The sequence below is a fragment of the Candoia aspera genome, chromosome 14 (genome assembly GCF_035149785.1).
Source record: "Candoia aspera isolate rCanAsp1 chromosome 14, rCanAsp1.hap2, whole genome shotgun sequence".
NCBI classification, from domain to species: Eukaryota; Metazoa; Chordata; class Lepidosauria; order Squamata; family Boidae; genus Candoia; species Candoia aspera.
In genome coordinates, this window is record NC_086166.1 from 7,540,658 (window position 1) to 7,558,862 (window position 18,205).

At 43.8% G+C, this 18,205-nt stretch overlaps 1 protein-coding gene across 1 annotated transcript; it reads left to right on the forward strand.

Moving 5' to 3' along the window:
• The first annotated feature begins 249 nt into the window (after window positions 1-249).
• TMC7 (transmembrane channel like 7) lies at window positions 250-17,423 on the forward strand. Its single transcript, XM_063315112.1, has 16 exons — window positions 250-344; window positions 1,779-2,007; window positions 2,726-2,874; window positions 3,851-4,015; window positions 4,170-4,255; window positions 7,604-7,749; window positions 8,976-9,123; window positions 10,247-10,420; window positions 11,334-11,485; window positions 12,764-12,878; window positions 13,138-13,235; window positions 14,204-14,387; window positions 14,745-14,875; window positions 15,228-15,383; window positions 16,552-16,630; window positions 17,183-17,423. The coding sequence occupies exons 1-16, from the start codon at window positions 299-301 to the stop codon at window positions 17,309-17,311; spliced, it is 2,187 nt and encodes a 728-aa protein (XP_063171182.1). The 5' UTR covers window positions 250-298; the 3' UTR covers window positions 17,312-17,423.
• Window positions 17,424-18,205: the final 782 nt, after the last annotated feature.

The following is an 18,205-nucleotide window of genomic DNA, read 5'->3' on the forward strand; positions in this document are numbered from 1 at the left end:
ATCCTGATGAGATTTCTATTCATCATGAAATAAATCTGAATTTACAGAACAGCATCCTCTTCATCCAATGATGAGGGAAATAAAACGGAATTTCCAGACGAAAACGGCCCCTCGGGCGAAGGAAGGAGCCCAACCGGGCCAAGGAAGGAAACGGCGCCCCAGCGGGCCCCTCCCCGCCCCGCCCCGCCCCGATCGTCTCTCTGGGGCGGAAGCGGCTGCGGGCCGGGGCGGGCCGGGCCGCCAGGAAAGCGCGGGGAGGCGCGGCCGGAGCGGACCAGCCGGCTGGCGGGCGGTGACCATGAGCGGGCGGCGCGGCTCGGAGAGCCCGGGCGAGGGGAGCAGTGGTGGGTCGGGGCTGCCGGGCCTTCGCGCCGCTGGAGGACGCGGCCGGGGCCGAGGCCGAGGGGGCCGGAAGGCCTCTGGGAGCCGTCGGGCTGCGTGGGCGGAGGGAGCGGCGCTGGGCCGGCGCCTTCCTCAGAAGTCGCCCCGTGGAATCGGAGGGGAGCTGTTCCCAGCCACCTCACCTCCAGCCCTGGCCCTTTCCCCCGGTCTCCCACCCCTGACCCAGCTTTCTGGTGGTCTCCCATCCCCAACCCAGCTTCCCAGTGGTCTCCCACTTCCAACCCAGCTTCCCAGTGGTCTCCTGTCCCCAACCTAGTTTCCTGGTGGTCTCCCATCCCCAGCCCAGGTTCTTGGTGGTCTTCCATCCCCAACTCAGGTTCCCCGTGGTCTCCCGCCTGACCCAGCTTCCTGGTGGTCTCCCACCCCCAACCCAGCTTCCCGGTAGTCTTTCATCCCCAACCCAGTCTCTGGTTGGGCCCCTGGAGCCATCAGGCGTCAAGCTCCACTGGAGGGAATCTTTATTTCTAATTCTGCATTTATGTGGCAGGACTTGGGAATCCGACCTTGAATCAAGCTGCTTAGAGTTTTATTCCCACTTTGAAGTCTAATTGGGTGGGATCTGTGCTCAGAGTCTTTGCAATTTAGCCCTAAAAGGACAGGCACTCGTTCTTTGGCTGTTGCAAAAAAAGGCTTAAAGAGTGATAAGTATAATTATTGGTACAGATAAGTGACCCAGCGCCTTCCAGGCATTTGGAATTCCAACTCTCATAAGCCCTGGCTAGCATATCCCTGATGGGAGGAGACGGGTGGGGACAAATTCAATAAATAAATAAAATAAAATATCCAGTGTGGTCAGGCTGTATGGGAGATGCAGAACTTTAATCCTTATCTTGGAAATGCTGAAACAAACGTTAAAAGTGTTATTAGCGATTGGGCAGTTAACTGGTCTAAGTCACACCTGGTGCTAAACCACAGTGGTGAGTTTATGAGTCCCTGTTCTGTGCAAACCAAACCCCTACGGCTTGTTCAAGAAATCATGGCTGAACAGGTTTGCTTTCACACATGTCAACCAGGCCAATGAGTTTCTCTATGTAATAGGATGGTACATGTCAGATTTGGCATCTTTCTTTTGTCCTTCCATCAATAATGATGGAGGCATTTCTCAAGTTCTCTGGAGTTCTTTTTATTCTTCTTGGGGGGTGGTATCTAAAATAAGGGGTCTTTATTTATGTCTTGCCATGATGGGGTTTGAGGAGGAAGGGAAAAAACACCATTTCTGTGAAATACGAAATCTGGCCCAGTTCTATAGGCACATCGGCTGTAACTGAAAGGCAGGCTGAAAAAGCAGGCATTTTAATAGTAAGCAGTTAAGTGCCTCTAGAGAGACCACATGCTACTGGTCATATAAAGGTCATTTGTTGTTGTTATTCTGGCAGATGTTTTTCTTCCGGACTCGCTTATGCCAGCTGTGACCTTCCTCCAGGAACTGCCCAGTTACCAGTCCATGCAGAGGAGAAGACTATTAACCCGAAATGGGGGCAACTACTACAGTTTAGCCCGATCGGAGACCAGGAATCTCCTCAAAGGGGCAGAATCCAGAGATCTCTACGCAGCACGGCCACTGAGAGAATGTGCCTTGTCAATTGCGGAGAAGAGATGTTTAAGGTTTAAGTGGAAAAGTGGCAAACCGCAGAGCAGCCTAGTCCTGGGGTCCCTCTCTGCTTGTTAAAAAAAAGCCTTCTGACATTTGGCAGTGGATTATAGGGGAGATCTAAGTCCCGTTTGTAAAAGAGTAATCGACAGGCTGTTGTGATGAGTTGCTTTAAGCTTAGAGCTTTTCGTAACCGCGGCCTTGCTTGGAACATGCACCTCGAGGTTTTCCAAACTGCACACTGTGCTTCAAGCTGTCTCCCCCGAAAAGGGCATATGGAATGTGTTTGCCAACCTAGTGAATTTTTGAAAAGTTCAGGCACACATTCGCACACCATGCTTTAGAAGAGCTTTTAACATTTAGGTTTTTAACTGCAAATAGCAGTGGTCGCCTAATTCACGTAACGGTGCTTTAAGACCTTGCAATTTTCTTTTGTGTTTTCTTTTGTATTTTTCTGTTGTAAACTGTCAGGAATCTGTTGGGAGTGTGGTAGTATATATGAATGCCACACTGTTTTTTAAAACATGGTTTATGGAAAGAAACAGTTGGGGAGGTTCGCAGATTGTGCTGAGCCATTAACCTCGGTGTAACAACTGCAGTGGCTGCATTCACACAGTACAGTAAAACCAAAGAAACCATGTATGCTTAGCAAAATGTAAGAACCTAACCTGTATTTTATTTATTTCAAAGTGAGGTATGAGATGCACTTACTATATCTGTTTTTCTGACCAGGGAGATTGAGGAAAAAAACATAAAATCCCAGTCAAAGTGGGATCAGTGGAAGAAAACAACTAGTAAATCACAAAAAAGAATTGCAGAGAATTTCAAAGAACTAATCTCTTACCTGGAATTGTGGAGACATGACATCCATAGCATTGAGGGTAGGTCTTATTTATTGCTTTTGCACTCTGTTACATTGGCTCCTTGGCTGGCAGATCTGTTGTGTTGCCTGTTCTGTACGTAGACTAGAACAGCTTTGCTCAACCTTTTGACCCTGGAGGAACCCTTGAAATATTTTTCAGCCCTGGGGGAACCCCTGCACATTCAGGCTCAAGGATAGGCCAGAAGTTACAAAATTATTATATGCATTTCATGGGTAGGCCTGTATATATGGGAGATGGGCGGTAGCAAAATTTGAATAAATAAATAATAAATAAAAATATGTGCATGAACAGGGTTCTTAAACTAAAAATAAAGAAGGAAACTTACCTCTTTAATGGGAAGTTGTCTGAATTTGAAATAATTTTTTAAATAAAGCGTGATCTCCCAGGGAACCCCTCATGACCTCTCGTGGAACCTGAGGGTGCCATGGAACCCTGTTTGAGAAACCCTGGGCTAGAAAGATATTTTTGGTATCTGAAGGAGGATTTCCTGGAATACTTACTATGATCCCACTTGGATGCTGAATCTGGAACAAGGCAAGGTGTCTCCCCCCCCACCCCCCAAATAGGAATAACAACTCATCTGATGCACAAGAGGTTTCAAGCTCTTGATTAAAAAGAACAAGCTGAATAAAAGAGTAGTTACTTGGCACAAATGATTAATGATGCCAGTTGAGTGTCTCTAGAAAGAACCTCCTAAAGTCAGAGTGCCCCACCAAATTGTATTTTATGTGTGTAATTTGTGAGAAACAACCCTAAGCTGTGGCTTGCTTGACCAAGATTTATTTAATAAGCCATAATTGATTGGCCCATGGAATTAGGTTATGGCATGAACCACAATGTGATAGCTCCACAACTGGCATGCAAAGAGAAATCACCTAATGGGGCTGCGAAGTGATCAGCTGACTGTCTTAAAGCTGGACAATTAAATGATTAATTTGGGCAGCACCGGAATGTTTTTCTCTCTTTCTCTTAGAGAAATTTGGCACTGGCATCAAGTCTTACTTCTCTTTCCTACGGTTCCTGGTGCTGTTGAACATTGTCATCTTCCTTCTTCTGTTCAGCTTTATCACCCTTCCAACTGCTCTTTTTAAATACAAAGTGGTCAACGGCAGCTACGTGAAGGTTCCCCTAGAAACAGGTAACTCACTCTTCCGGTGAGCCTCATTCCAGAGCATGTTTAGAACCACACGATGTGGAAGAACAGGCTGTGCTCAATGCAGCTGATGGGCAAAATATTCAGCTTTTTTGCTCCTTCTAACATGTTTGCTTGCTCTGAATGTCGTTCTCTGCAGAGCCAGAGTGTACCGTTTATGCCAGCAGTAACACCAAGGGACTTGTCTACTTCTACAGTTATATTACAGATCTGCTGTCTGGCACAGTGAGTAGTTGACCATACTTTTCCAGATCTGAAGAACAAATGTAAAATAACAACCCCCCCAAAGAGGTGGTTTTCATTATGCCTTTCTCTACCAATTGCAGAACGAATTAGTGAGAATATGCTGGACAGGCAGATCTTCTTAAGCCTCCATAGGATCAAGTACAGACCACCTTTCTCCCTTTGATAAGTTGTTGAAAGATGAGCATTCAGCAACCTTTGTCAGCCTGTTGCCTCACAGGGGGCGTTAGAAGTTGTACTTCAGTCTCTGCTGCTCCATAAAGATGGTCTTTTGTTTGGAGAAGCTTTAAAGCTAATAGGGGCACCGTGCTTGTGTTTTTACAGCTACCAAAAAAAAAACACCCAAACCCCACTATTATAACTTCAGCATCTTGAAAACTTTTGCTTTACTTTTTTTAAAAATCAAGTTCCTAGCCCTTTCTGATTAAAAATGCATTATTTTTCAGAAGTCTTCCCCTGTTGCTCCCAGTAGCTTATGGTAGCATATCTGTTTCTCTTTTCCCTTTCATTGCCAGGATGGGGAAAAAAAATCCTAGCCCTACCTCTAGTGCTAAAACAAAGAGACCAGCCCCCCTGGGTCTCTGGAGCATCCTTTTATGTTGTTCGGTCTGGTTCACATCACTGGATATTAAGCTCTGCATTTGTTGGGAGTTAGCCAGTAAACCAGTGCCTTCTCTGCTGTAGCGCCTGCCCTCCGGCATATTCTCCCCTCAGAGATCAGGATGGCCCCAACCCTGCTGGCCTTCCGTAAGGCCATGAACACCTGGTTATGTGCCTGGGCCTCGGGCCCCGAGTGTGTTAAGGGCCCCATTTCTTTACCGTATTAACATCCATGCATTGTTTACTTGGTGGCCATATATATTTATTTTGTACTTTTCGTTGTTTTTAATTATTTTAACTGTTATGGTTTTTTTTATGATTTTTATGATTATGATTTTACGATTTATGTTTTTTATGATTGTAAGCCACCCACTTGTTGAGATGGGCGGCTATAGAAATAAAATAAAATGAAGTGAAGTGAAGTGAAATATAAAAAATAAAATAAAATATAAAAAATAAAATAAAATAAAATAAAATAAAATATAAAAAATAAAATAAAATAAAATATGGAAAAATAAAATTAAAATAATAAAATAAAATAAACCACTATTGGCTGGGTGAATTGCCACCATGGAAGATTGGGGAGAGAATAGTAACATAGAGCCCTTTTTCCCTTTCCATGTATAAGAAATACTTGGATAGAAAGGAAAAAATCAGGAGTGTGGCCGTGCCTTTTCCGTGTAACGCGTTTTACTCAGAAATTTGCAGCTCATGAAACTTTCTAGTAATACAGTGGTGAGTCAGAAAAGGTGCTATCAGACTCCTCCTGATGTTTTGCTTTCCGAGATTAACGCCTGACTGTCCTGCTGTGCTGTGTAGAAAGGGTTATTTAGCCACTGGTGTGATTTGTTTGTAAATTCCTCTGCAGGTGTGGATAGAAAAAGTGAACTGAATTGCATCAGGCTTGCTTTATCTTTATTCCTACTTGTAACCGTTAAGTTAAAGAGGATGACACCAGCTCCCTACCCTGACACCTGTGAAAGGGATGGGGGGGCAACAATAACAGCACACCAGAAACAGTATTCCCATGGAATTATTGCAAAGGGGCGCTTCTCTGGGACCCCAAACTCTTTTTTTTCCAAGAACTTCGTTAATTTTCAAACTACAGGTAAAATACAAAAAGTAGAATATAGAAAAGATAGAAAACAGAACTAAAGAAGAAAGGAAAGCTATAAAAGTGCAGAATTAGAGAGAAGACAGAAAAGAAAGTAACTTCCGACCTTCTCCAATACAGACATAAATGCATTTACAAATAAGATCTCTTACCATTCGCTGAACCTTAGTAATATTATTTCTATCAAATCAAAGCATTTAATCATCAAACCCCAAAGTAAAAGCTTCATTTTTTTCAGACACAAGCAAATAGTCCAGAAGGGGTGGCCAAATAAAGACAAATCCAGATATGGTATTTTCTCTTATCAATGCTGTTAACTTGGCCATTTGGGCCAATTCCATCAGTTGGGACCCCAAATTCTTGACCAGAGATATCTTCATCCTGAGGTGCTGTTTGCTAGGGAGCCTATCTTGCTGAAAAATTACCTCAGGCAGATGGTCTGCCATCTGAAGTTATGACCAGGTCACTGATAAAATGAGCTACCAAGCCACCTCCAGTGTTATTTTTTTAATTAAGAGACACAATGAATTTATAATTCATGCTTAAGAAAGAAAAATAATTGAAAGATGACAAAAGCCTCCAAGAGAGCTTGAATCTTGGCATAGACCCAAAGTCCTAAGAAGGTGCTGCACAACCACCAGCTCCAGGGGTCTGTCTGCTAACCCACTTGGGGTCCTTGGCAAGCCAAAAGGATGTGGATTGGTAAATCTTTTTTTCTCTGTAACTCTTTTAACATTGAATAAAATACTTTTAGACATTTCACCCTAGATCAGCCTTTCTCAATCTTTTGACCCTGGAGGAGCCCTTGAAATATTTTTCAGGGCTCGGGGAAGAAACCCCTGCCCATTGAGGCTCAAATGTAGTCCAGAAGTTGCAAAATTATTATATTTGTTTCATGGGTAGGCCTGTATAGATGCATTAACAGTGCTCTTTAACTGAAAATAAAGAATGAAACTTACCTCTTTGATGTGAAGTTGCTAGAATTGGAAATAATTTTAAAAATAAATTGTGATCGCCCAGGGAGCCCCTAGTGACCTCTCGCGGAACCCGAGGGTGCCATGCAACCCTGGTTGAGAAACACTGCCCTAGATTGAACCTACTGAATCCTAAAGAACCTGCTATCTTCCAGCAGGCCACTGGGTGGCAACATACTGGGTTTGCACAATATGCTATATTAACCATAGTTTATAAGCCTCTAACTTACAGATCATTCCTTGTTGCCTCTTGGATCCTTCATTGTGGTTGTATATATGAATTAGGATGGATTGTATGTGTATATGCAGGTCCGGTCGTAATGAAGTCTTACTGACTAGCCACTAACTATGGTTTGCAACCAGTGGTTGCTTTTTTTCAGACAACATACTAAGAAATCCGACTGTGGCTTGGTTTGTTACACAAACAGTCCTTTCCGAAGGATTTGACTTCTGTAGCGGGTGGATTTCTGAATGGGCCACAGGCAGAGGGGAAAAAACTGCTTTGTATTGGCTGCAGCCGCACAGCCATGGATGGTTTCAGACTGCTGTGTTTAGCATTCAGCCAAGCCGCTAAAGCACGGCTGTTCCCCACTGTGTGTCTATGCAGCAGCTTGACCTTCCTTTGTTGAACTCTATTTTCAGGGGTTTCTGGAAATGACAAGTCTCTTTTATGGCTATTACACAGTGGATAATGTATATTTGGGCCTGCTGGAATACCATGTGCCGCTTGCGTATTTGCTGATCACGCTGGCTTACCTTTCTTTGAGCTTTGTCTGGATTATCAAAAGGTAATTCCTGTTGGGAAAGGGAATCTTCCTGCTGCCAACACGACGCAATAGAAATGACCATTCTAAAGAGCAACGTTGAGGCTTGAAGGACTCCCAAGGGCTTTCTGTATTTTTAACACATGGATAGATACTCTGATTGCGTGAGGGTAATATAGATTCCCGAATTCTGAAATCTCACTATTCAGACAGGGTTAACTGTCATCATTCCACTATTTGTTTGTACGGTAGGCCAAAGTAAGTTTATTGTTTATAGCAAACTCAAGTTACAGCTGTTCACCTCACAGGTACTGTCCAAATGCAGCTGAAGCTCCCATCAATTTGAGCAGATGCTGGCTGGAAAAAGATGGGATGATGAAATGATGGCTTTGTGGGCACAGACAGTGATTGATCCTGGTGATCACATTTCAGTAACGGAGGATCCCGGGATGCGATGAATGCGGAACACTCTGGGATCAGGCTCCGTGAAGCGATTGGGTGACTTTTAGGACTGCAGTGGCTGTGATGTGGATAGGCACGTGGCGGTCTGTGCTACATCTGCGTGGCATGTAGGAGCAGAACAGTAGATATGAGGAGTGAAATCAGTAACAATAAATCCATTATAATAATGAGAATCTAATTATTAGCACTGTTCTGAATGGAGGAGGGTCTTCGAAGCTCCATAGAAAACCATAATGATTAGAAAGACTTTGGAGGTCCATAACATGGTCTGGGTTCACACAGCCCTCTAATCCAAGCCAAACAAGCCGCATTAGGGCTTAGCACAACATGTGAAACCAGCCGCTGTTAGAGAATCAAAGTATGGCTTTATTACTTGAAAACTATGCTACGTAAACCTTGAAAACAAGCCAGCTGCATAGGTGTGTTTTGCTTGAATTTCCCTACTGTACTTTCAAGTATCAGGGAGAAGAGTAAAAGGAAGTGTAACAAAATTGTGGTGTTTTCATCTGAAGTTACACTGCGAAGTCATGGATTTGTCACGAGATGCCAGTTGCGTGTTTTGCTCTAAGGCTGATCCCATCAAAATAGTCCCAGGTTAAACAGATCAATTCTCATCAAGTACACTTGAAATGCTGCTTCAAAAGATGTAAACTCTTTGGAGTTTGTGTGAAAATTACATCCTGAAATTTCTAATACTGCTTTCCTTCCTTCCTTCCTTCCTTCCTTCCTTCCTTCCTTCCTTCCTTCCTTCCTTCCTTTCTTTTCAAACCTGGCAATGTTATTACTAGCTCAGTCAAAGGTTTTAAGCGAAGCTTGGTGTACAGCGAAGATCCGTTTCAGAGCTACTGCAACAAAATTCTTGCTGGCTGGGATTTCTGCATTACGGATGTAAACGCTGCGCGGCTGAAACAAAGCAGTTTACTTTATGAACTCAAAGTATGTGTGTATATATTTTTTTCTAAGTGTGTATTGAACTGTGCTGTCTTATCAAATAGCCCAAGTACCAAACAACTGAATAAACTTGCAATACGGTTATGCAAAAATGGATTGATTCATAAACAGAATATTCCAGAGGACTCCAGAACATTCCATTTCTTCTCTGGGCCATGCCATTCAAAGAGTGGTTTGGTGGTTTCTGGAAGTGAACAGGTCCACTCCTGTTTCATCCAGAACACCATATCTGAGATACCTCATACAGCTTCTAGTTTAGAGGGTTTATTCCTGGAAACTGCATAACTGCCCCCCAAATAGCATGGTCAGGAGGAGGTTGGGCATGCTCCAGAGTTCAGAACGTTCCATTTTCCGAAGCAGTGAGTTTTGCATATCTCTAGTTTATAGTATCCCTCCCCATCCTGATCCCTTAGAAGTGTGTTTTGATTACAACTCCTGGCCCACATATTTTTGGATCATGCTGGCTAGGAGTGATGGGAGGTGGTATACGGTATGTCTGGAGAGCATCAGGTCAAGGAAGACCATGGCTGGGTGAAGAACAGGATGGAGATATGTTAGATGCTGGTCAGATTTGCAAACTAAATGTTTTGCCACCTGAAGAAATCTTTTTTGCAGGTCCTCTTAAAGACAGTTCTGGCAAGAACACTGGCCTTCCCATGCCTTTGTTAGCACTTTCCATCGCCAGGGCTAAGCCAGATGCATATTCTTTGATGTCCTTGTGCAGAGCTTCGTCTTGCATTGCAAGATGGACAGTTCCCAGACCCCTTTTTCCAGCTCCAGAAATTATCTCGACTGGGTTGGTGGAATGGACAGGTGCATTCAGGCATAATCCTAGAAAAAGCACACGTGGTTTTTTCCCCCCTCTCCTGGCATTTGTCACAAGTTGTGCTGGAAGTAGCAGCAGCAAAGGTAGGAAGGCCATTCAGCTGGGGAGATGCTCGATGGTTAAATTATCCAACATTTCTCTTGTCTTCTGGCCAGGAAGAGGTAATCGCTTTGTCTCAGATGATTATGGTCTCTTCTCTTGACCCAAAGATTCATTTAAAAATTATTCTTGATTGATTGATTGATTTAAAAATCAAACCTATAAATATATTTCTGTTCACAGACTGATTTGCAGGAAGAAAGGCAAAGGCAGAGGGCAGCAGACAGAACCCTCAAAGAGAAAATACGTATCTATTGCTTAAGAATCTTCTTAAACGGTGTTGTTTTGGCTGTTTTGTCAGCTTGTTTTTATTCCATCTATAGAGTAACTGTCTATTCACAAGAACATACTTTCCAAGTAAGTAGCAGGCAATTTTTGAAATTAGGTTCTAACCATGGCATTTTATTCTTTAATCAGTTTTACAGGTAGTCCTCGACTTACGACTGTTGGTTTAACGGCGGTCCGAAGTTACAACGTCCTTGGAATAGGTGCTTTACGGCCTGTAGAGCACTTCCAGGTGTTGCAAAATGTCATACACACCCCATGGTCACATGATTGCATTTCAGGTGCTTGGCAACCGGCTCACGTTTACGACTAGTTGCAGCATCTCACGGTCACATGGTTGTGTTTTGCAATGTTTTTTGCCATTTTCTGGCAAAAAACGCCCATTGGGGAAGCTGGATTGGCTTAACTACCATGGTAATTCACTTAACAGCCCCCTTAAGAATGGTCATAAAATCGGGTCTTGTCATGTGGCGATTTGAGTTACGACTGCAATGATTACGGTGGAAATCCCGGTCCCAATTGTGATCGTAAGTCGAGGACTGCCTATATTTTCTCAACAGCTCTGGAGAAAAGATTCGGCTTAGACTGATGGTTGGTTCATACATTGGGCTAAACTAGTATTTATTTTAACCATGATTTGAACCCAGCCATTGTGGCCATATATAAACTAGGCTACTGTGACATGCTTAACAAACCAATGTTCAGGCAGATCATTGGCTTAGCCCAATCTTGGGAGCAAGCCACAAATTTCTGCGCAAAGATACTCCATCAGTGGAGCAATTTTGAAATGTCCAGTTTGATGCTGGCAAGTTGGCATGGGAGAGGAATAATGCAGAGCTGAAAACCAGATCTATTTTAATCTTCTGGGAGGGGGGTCATCTGCAGTGCCTTAAGGCAGCAGGAGGTTGAAGGAAAGAGATTGGTGGCAATTTGCTATTGAATCAAGGAATCTTTAACAAATCAAAGAAACTTTTCCTCCATGCAGGAAAGCAACATCAAATTAGATGACCTCTTTGTGCAATACCTGCCTTCTATGGTGATCACTGTGGCAAACTTTTTTGCCCCCCTGATATTTTCGTTTCTCATCAAATATGAAGATTATTCACCTATCTTTGAGATACGGTTAACTCTGATCAGGTAAACCCACGTGCTGGTGGCCTTCCGTGGCTTGCTTGCTTTGCTAATACGGGGAGGGGGGCACTGCCTGTAGACCACAGGCAACCCGCTAAGCTCCATTTGTGGGTCCTGAAATTGGACAGGATTCAGTAGCAGCAATTTTCAGTAGGGAAATGATCAGGAAGAGGGGATTAATGTTGCATGGAGGAAATGGGACAAAAGATCACATGGTCTTCCAAAACTGAATGATTTGAACAAGCTTTTAGAAATATGGTAGCTTTTTTGTCATATCCTGACAGTTAGTAGGTGGGGAAGAAACACTGTCTTGGCCCCCCAAATCTTGATTTGTAAATGAGTGGGATTTTGGAGGATTCAGTAGCAGTTTCAAACGCAGCATATGAGCAGGGATCTCTTCCATCCCTAATTATCAAAGATTAATATAGAAATCAATTTGTCTAGTTCATTTCTTCCTTTTTTATGACAAGGCCTAAGTTACATGCTTCGGCTGGGGTCACACATCATTCTTAGTATAAAATGTGGTTTCTTTGGGTTTTGACTTAGTGTGTTATATACGCCATTGGTGTATGCTGGAAAAGGAAAAAGGAAAAGTTCCTGGTGAGTTTGGAGTCAAATCTAAATGTGAAAGGTTATAGACAGATGCGACTCTCTTATCCTCCACCTCAAAAAACCCATTATGGGTTATAAACCATAGTACAGGTAGTCCTTGCTTAATTGCCATTCATTTAACAACTGTCCAAAGTTACGACAGCCTTGGCAAACGTGCTTTATGGCCTGTACTCACACTTACGACTGTTACAAAACATCTCACCATCCCCACAGTCACATGATCGCAGTTCAGGCACTTGGTAGCCAGCTTGCGTTTACAACCAGTTGCAGCATCCTGCGGTCACGCGATTGCGATTTGCGACCTTTTTTTCTCAGTTTCCAGCAAAAAACATCCATTGGGGAAGCTAGATTCGCTTAACAACTGTTGTAAAAAATGGTCATAAAATTGGGCCTGCTCATGTGACTCACTTAATGACAACATCACTTAACCAATTTTTGACCCTATTGTGGTTGTTAAGTGAGGACTACCTGTAAATGGCTTCGTATGGTGCGTGAACCCAACCAGCTGTGGCTTATTGAATAAACCATGGCTAACCAAACCACAGCTTAGCAGTGTGGTAACCCCAAGCAACCAATTTTATACCTGCCCACAATTCCTCTTTAATCTTGTACTGCAAAATGTCTAAGATACAGAAACTAGCTCATTTCTTCATGTACCCCCATCTCTCGAAGGTGTGTCTTCGTGCGCTTGGCCAACATTGCTGTCCTTTTGTTTTCGCTATGGACTCGGATCACATCCTGTGCTGACAAGTGCAAGACGTGTGGATACAATTATGACCTTTATCCAGTAAGTAGGTTTACATAAGAAGTGAAATGAGTTACGAAATAAGGTGTGTGAACAAAAAATAATTCTCGCTCTGTTGGCTCCCCTTGAACGCCGCTCAGCCGTGAAGAAGACATTCAGCACCCGCCCTGAGTCGCTTTGTCTTGCTGTAAATAGTTCACTAAGACGCCAATAGCTGTTTGTAACTTCAGTGTTATGCTGGTTGGTGATTTTTCAGCAGTCGCTGCATTTAATCTGAGAATCCCTTTGTCTCTTCTTTCAGTGTTGGGAAACTCGAGTTGGCCAGGAAATGTATAAACTGATGATTTTTGACTTGATCATCATCTTCGCTGTTACAGTCTTCATTGACTTTCCTAGGAAGTAAGTATAAAATTCCAGGAAGGGGTCAAGGTGGGTTTTTTTGGGTGGAGGATAAGAGAGTCGCATCTGTCTATAACCTTTCACATTTAGATTTGACTCCAAACTCACCAGGAACTTTTCCTTTTTCCTTTTTCCTTTTCCAGCAGACCACTGTTTGTAAAGTTGCACTCACTTCCATCTCACCTGCAGGTTCTGATTAGATATTGCTGTCAAGCCTGTGCTTGAACAAAGGAGGTCTTTGCTTGCTTCTTCCGACAGCCCGTTGTTGATGATGACGATAATGCCCTTCAAGCTTTCCTGACCAGGAGAACGTAGCGCACATACCCACACAACCTTGGGTAGTCAGGAACAATACCGTAGATCAGTGTTTCTCAACCTTGGCAACTTTAAGCTGGGTGGCCTTCAACTCCCAGAATTTCCCAGCCAGCCATGGGAAACTGGGATGGCATGAGGGGAACCATCATCCAGCGCAACTGGATGGTGGGCACAGTTAATTTATAGCTACTCTAGGGAAGGCAGAGACAGACTTCATACGAAATTTGAAAAGGATCTGCCCTAGTTGAATGTGAAAATGGACAGTCATGCCTTACCAAAGCCTTCCAAACTTTCTAAGGCCTGTATATGAAAGAAAGAAACTGCCTTTGAGTTAAGTGCTTTGTGTGAAGTTTTTAACGATGGGTCAAGCATCCCTCTGCTTGCTTACGCTCAGCCACGTTTGCCACTTCAATGCCATTTCTGCCCATTGGGGGAGATCCTTCTGGAATTTCGTATTAAGCCTGCCTTCTCTAGAGTAGCTATAAATAAACTTTGCCCAACATCCAGTTGCACTGGATGATGGTTCCCCTCATGCCCAGCCAGCCTGGCTATTAGGCTGCTATGAATACAGCCCAAGAACACAAGCATTTGGTTTCTGTGAAGACGAGCGCTGGGCATCCGAGTCGGAAGTGAATGAATGTTTCTGCTTTCAGGTTGATCGTTACCTATTGTCCCCTGAAGCCCTTCCGGTGCGTTGGGCTGCAGCAGTTTGCCATCCCGGACAACGTGTTGGAAATAGTTTATGGACAAACCATCTGCTGGACTGGAACTTTCTTCTGTCCTCTCCTCCCAGCAATTGCAGCCGTAAAATATTTCATTGTCTTTTATATTAAAAAGGTAAGTAGATGGTCTTTATGTGTCTTAAATTGTCTGGGAACATCTGTCCTAGTTCCATCCTGGGTCCAGCGTGAATATTTAGGGAAGTAAACATCTAGGAAGCCTTGGCAATTATTTTCCTCTTACACGTATATTTTCCTCTACAGTTTTTAGTTCAAGCTTTGTGTGTGGATTTTGCGTTTCATCTTTTTCCTGGATTGCCTTGTCCTCAACAGTTGCCTTTCCTCATTGTAGAAAACATCTCCATGTTCTTTTCTCTGAGTGTTTCGGTAGTAGATCCTAGTTTCTGATAAGAGAATTACAGAAAATGAAAAGGGAACATGGAAAGAAGTCATCAGATCTCTTTTTACTCTCCAGGTAAGCTTGATGCACACATGTAAACCTTCTGCCCGGCCCTTCAGAGCCTCCAGCTCCAACTTTTTCTTCCTGGTGGTACTCCTGATTGGTCTCATTTTGGCATTCATTCCTTTGGGACTTAGCATGACACAGTAAGTAGCTTCAGTGTTGGTGATGATTCACAGGTGTTCCTTAATATTCCCCTGTGTTATTACTCCCCGTATTGTAGCCTATTTCCTTGCCCCCAGACCTCAATTGCAGCTGTCCCCTTTGTGGGCAAGTAGAGGAAGCATCCAGTCTTCCTTGAGGCATGGTCCTCCAGATGGATTGGACCTCAACCATCATCTCCAGTGTTGGCAGGCTGGAGATCATGAAGGTTATAGTCTATATCTGGCAGCCATTGAGTGCCGTCAGCTGCTATAATGTTCACCATGGATAGTAGAGCAAAGTTTAGCACATATGTTTGATAATATTTTGTATTTCTCATCGGTCCCTCCTGAACAGCATTCCCTCCTCGAAAGCCTGTGGACCTTTTGTGAATTTCAATCGTTCATGGGATGTCATTCAACATACCATAAAGAAATTCCCCCTCACGTTGCAAAGAATCCTGAACGGCATTTCTTCGGAAACATTTGCTATGCCCTTCTTCATGGTTACCTGGTGAGCTTTTGCTGACAGACCACAGACCACAGCTTTTGCTGTGGGTGGGTTCACGTGACCATTCTGGCAAGCTATCATGTGGATTTCAGTTGGGTGTAGCATTTTATACAAACTCTGTAATTGTGGTACGTTAATCAGGGTAGGTAGTTTAATGTGGAGACCATGCATTAACCATATTGACTCTTTTTCAAAACACACCTAAAAGAAGACTAAAATGGGGAAGTTAGATAATGTTTCATGTTCCTGGTTGCCACCATAACTATTTGCTGTACCTGGTACTGCATTATGCATCCTTCCTAAATGCTGGTCATTGATTCATTAGGATGAATGCTTCCATATTTTTCTGGTGGCATTCAAGATGATTGACAGATCTATACTTATTTGAATACATACAGTAACTGTGCTTGGGTATTGTCCCAGGGACACTCCCAAGTTTTCATGCTCTGTATCTTGTTTGGGCAGTTTAGGAATCCTTATTCTGAGCATCCTTGAGGGAGGGCCAAATGATGACAATGATTCAGCTTCCATATTTTCATCAGGTGTTATGATTTAATTAGGTAATCGCGACATGCTTGACCTCATGACGTACGGGTGGTCATGCTGGTATCACTGTGGCTTACTACAGACGCCAGTGATTGTGATGGAATGGGTCTCTGAAGGGGGAGGTGATGTGATGGACTCTGTCCACACCACGTGAGCAAATTCTGTCCACACCACATGAGCAAATAAAGAATTGAGTTTGGCTGGATTATTCTGTTGTTCTTGGGCTGGGCCTGACATCAGTCTTGCCAGACTCAAGCTACTCTATCTATCCTAAGGGGGAATAACCTGGGGAGGCTCTAGGGCAGGGCTATCCTGAACGTCTTTGTCTTCCCACGTCCCATCCCTGGATTGTGTTTCCTCTTATTCTGCTCCCCTCCTTGGAATGCGCTCCCTCCTTCCTGAGAACCAGCTGCATTACTGAAGTCCATCACCGTGATCCTTGATTGATTTGATTATGTGCCATCAAGTCAGTGTCAGCTGTTAGTGACCACATAGGTGTTCTCCATGACTCACAATCCTTACTGGTCTCACATTTGCCCTGTCTGTGGGAGATTGTGTTTGGCAAACTTAGAGAAGCTAGCCGTGCCAAAGTGTTCCATTATGTATTTTTCGCCTTGCTTTATAGCTTTATCGTGTTTTGGTTTACTGCCTTGGCTGGAGCACATAAACGAGTGATTAATCAACTGAGAGAACAATTAGCTATGGTAAGTTTTAATCTAATGATATTTATTAGTTCTGTCCTTCTACCTTGCTCTTACCAAATGCATAATTTTATTAATCAAATGTGCACTGAGCGCGATGCGGCTTCGCTTATTGGATTTGGCTGGAGGCACGGATGGGAACGCCGGACAAATTTTATACGTGTCAAATTTATGCTTGAACTTTGGATCTGGGATCGCAGTGCCTTCTTGCGGGTAATGAAATGGCCTTTATTAGTTTTGGAGGCTGAAATCTCTGCCGTGAGCATTTCCCGTTGGAAAGTATTGGAAGATCTTACTAAGCAGAGGTCCTTCCACTGGGTTAGATTTTAGCTCTAGTCAGCCTGTGATTCTGGGCACCGTACTGTTTCCTTGCATTTTGCTGGATTCCCGCTTTGTAATGTGAATCTCAACAGTTACTAGCCTGACTGTTGGGTTTGTTAGCTAGAGTTTCTGGGTTGGCATACAGCTCAGCCCAAAGGCAGTTTCTCCAATAAACCATGGTTAAGGACATCTGTGAATCGGAACTCACTTGGTTTATGTCTGGTGTCTCCACAGGAGAGTCGTGACAAGCTCTTCCTGATTCAGCAGTTGACTCGCGCTCAGAAACTTCGCTGGGATACCTTTTTCATCCCCATTGAAGGGAGCAGTAGGCCAAAGCAAGTTGGTGGTGGCTTAAGCAAATAACTGGAGCCTTCACCATCCCAAACTGGGAAGGACATATTCAGCTTGCAGTCGATGGAGTGCCTTCTGCAGTGTGGCATTCAGTCACGTTGAGAGTTAAGAGTTCACCTTTAGTTACATTCCTCCAGCCTCAATTTCACTTGTCCTCCTTAGGATGCAGAACGATTATCAATAGACCCAGGGAATCACTAATGGCAGGCTGCAATGCTGGTTGTGAAGTGAGCCTCCCATTTTTTTTTTAAAGGATTTCTGCACTTTGCCCCATTTTTACAGAATGAAACGACTGCCCCAAATCTCTATTACGGTAGCAGTCATAGTGAGGTTTTGTTGTTTCACGTTTGCATTTTAAAAGCTCTGTTTTTCCAGAGTCCCGTTTAAACTCAGACAGCAGCACAACGCTTTACTCTTCACAGGCAAGCTGTTTTAATGAACCTTTCTTAATTTTTTAAGAGTCCTTAATATCTAACGGAAGTGGCCAATCTGTTCGCTGTAATCAGAAGAGTGTTTGCGAAGAACAAAGCCACATAAAGTCCACATGTCTTAAAGTGGCCCACCTTGAGAAACACTGCCCTAAACAGTGTAATCTGTTGCGACTCAGGAAACGTACCTTTTCTGTCGCAGCACCTGGCCCTGGCCTCTGGAACAGCATCCCCACCCCACCCCAAGAGCCACAGGGGTCCCATCGTGATGTCCCAAAACTCCTTGAAAACCTAGCTGCTCCCCCAGGCCTTGGGATAATTTGGGTGTTGAGCCCCTATAGCAGGGTTCCTCAACCTTGGCAACGCTAAGCTGTGCGGACTTCAACTCCCAGAATTCCCCAGCCAGCAAAGCTGGCTGGGGAATTCTGGGAGTTGAAGTCCGCACAGCTTAGCGTTGCCAAGGTTGAGGAACCCTGCC

What these genes read in the sequence shown, in the direction of transcription:
- TMC7 (XM_063315112.1), top strand. Translation starts at nt 299, where the DNA reads ATGAGCGGGCGGCGCGGCTCGGAGAGCCCGGGCGAGGGGAGCAGTG. An exon ending in GAAGGTTCCCCTAGAAACAG is followed by an intron (nt 4,016 to 4,169) that starts GTAACTCACTCT and finishes CGTTCTCTGCAG; the next exon opens with AGCCAGAGTGTACCGTTTAT. An exon ending in CACAAGAACATACTTTCCAA is followed by an intron (nt 10,421 to 11,333) that starts GTAAGTAGCAGG and finishes TCCTCCATGCAG; the next exon opens with GAAAGCAACATCAAATTAGA.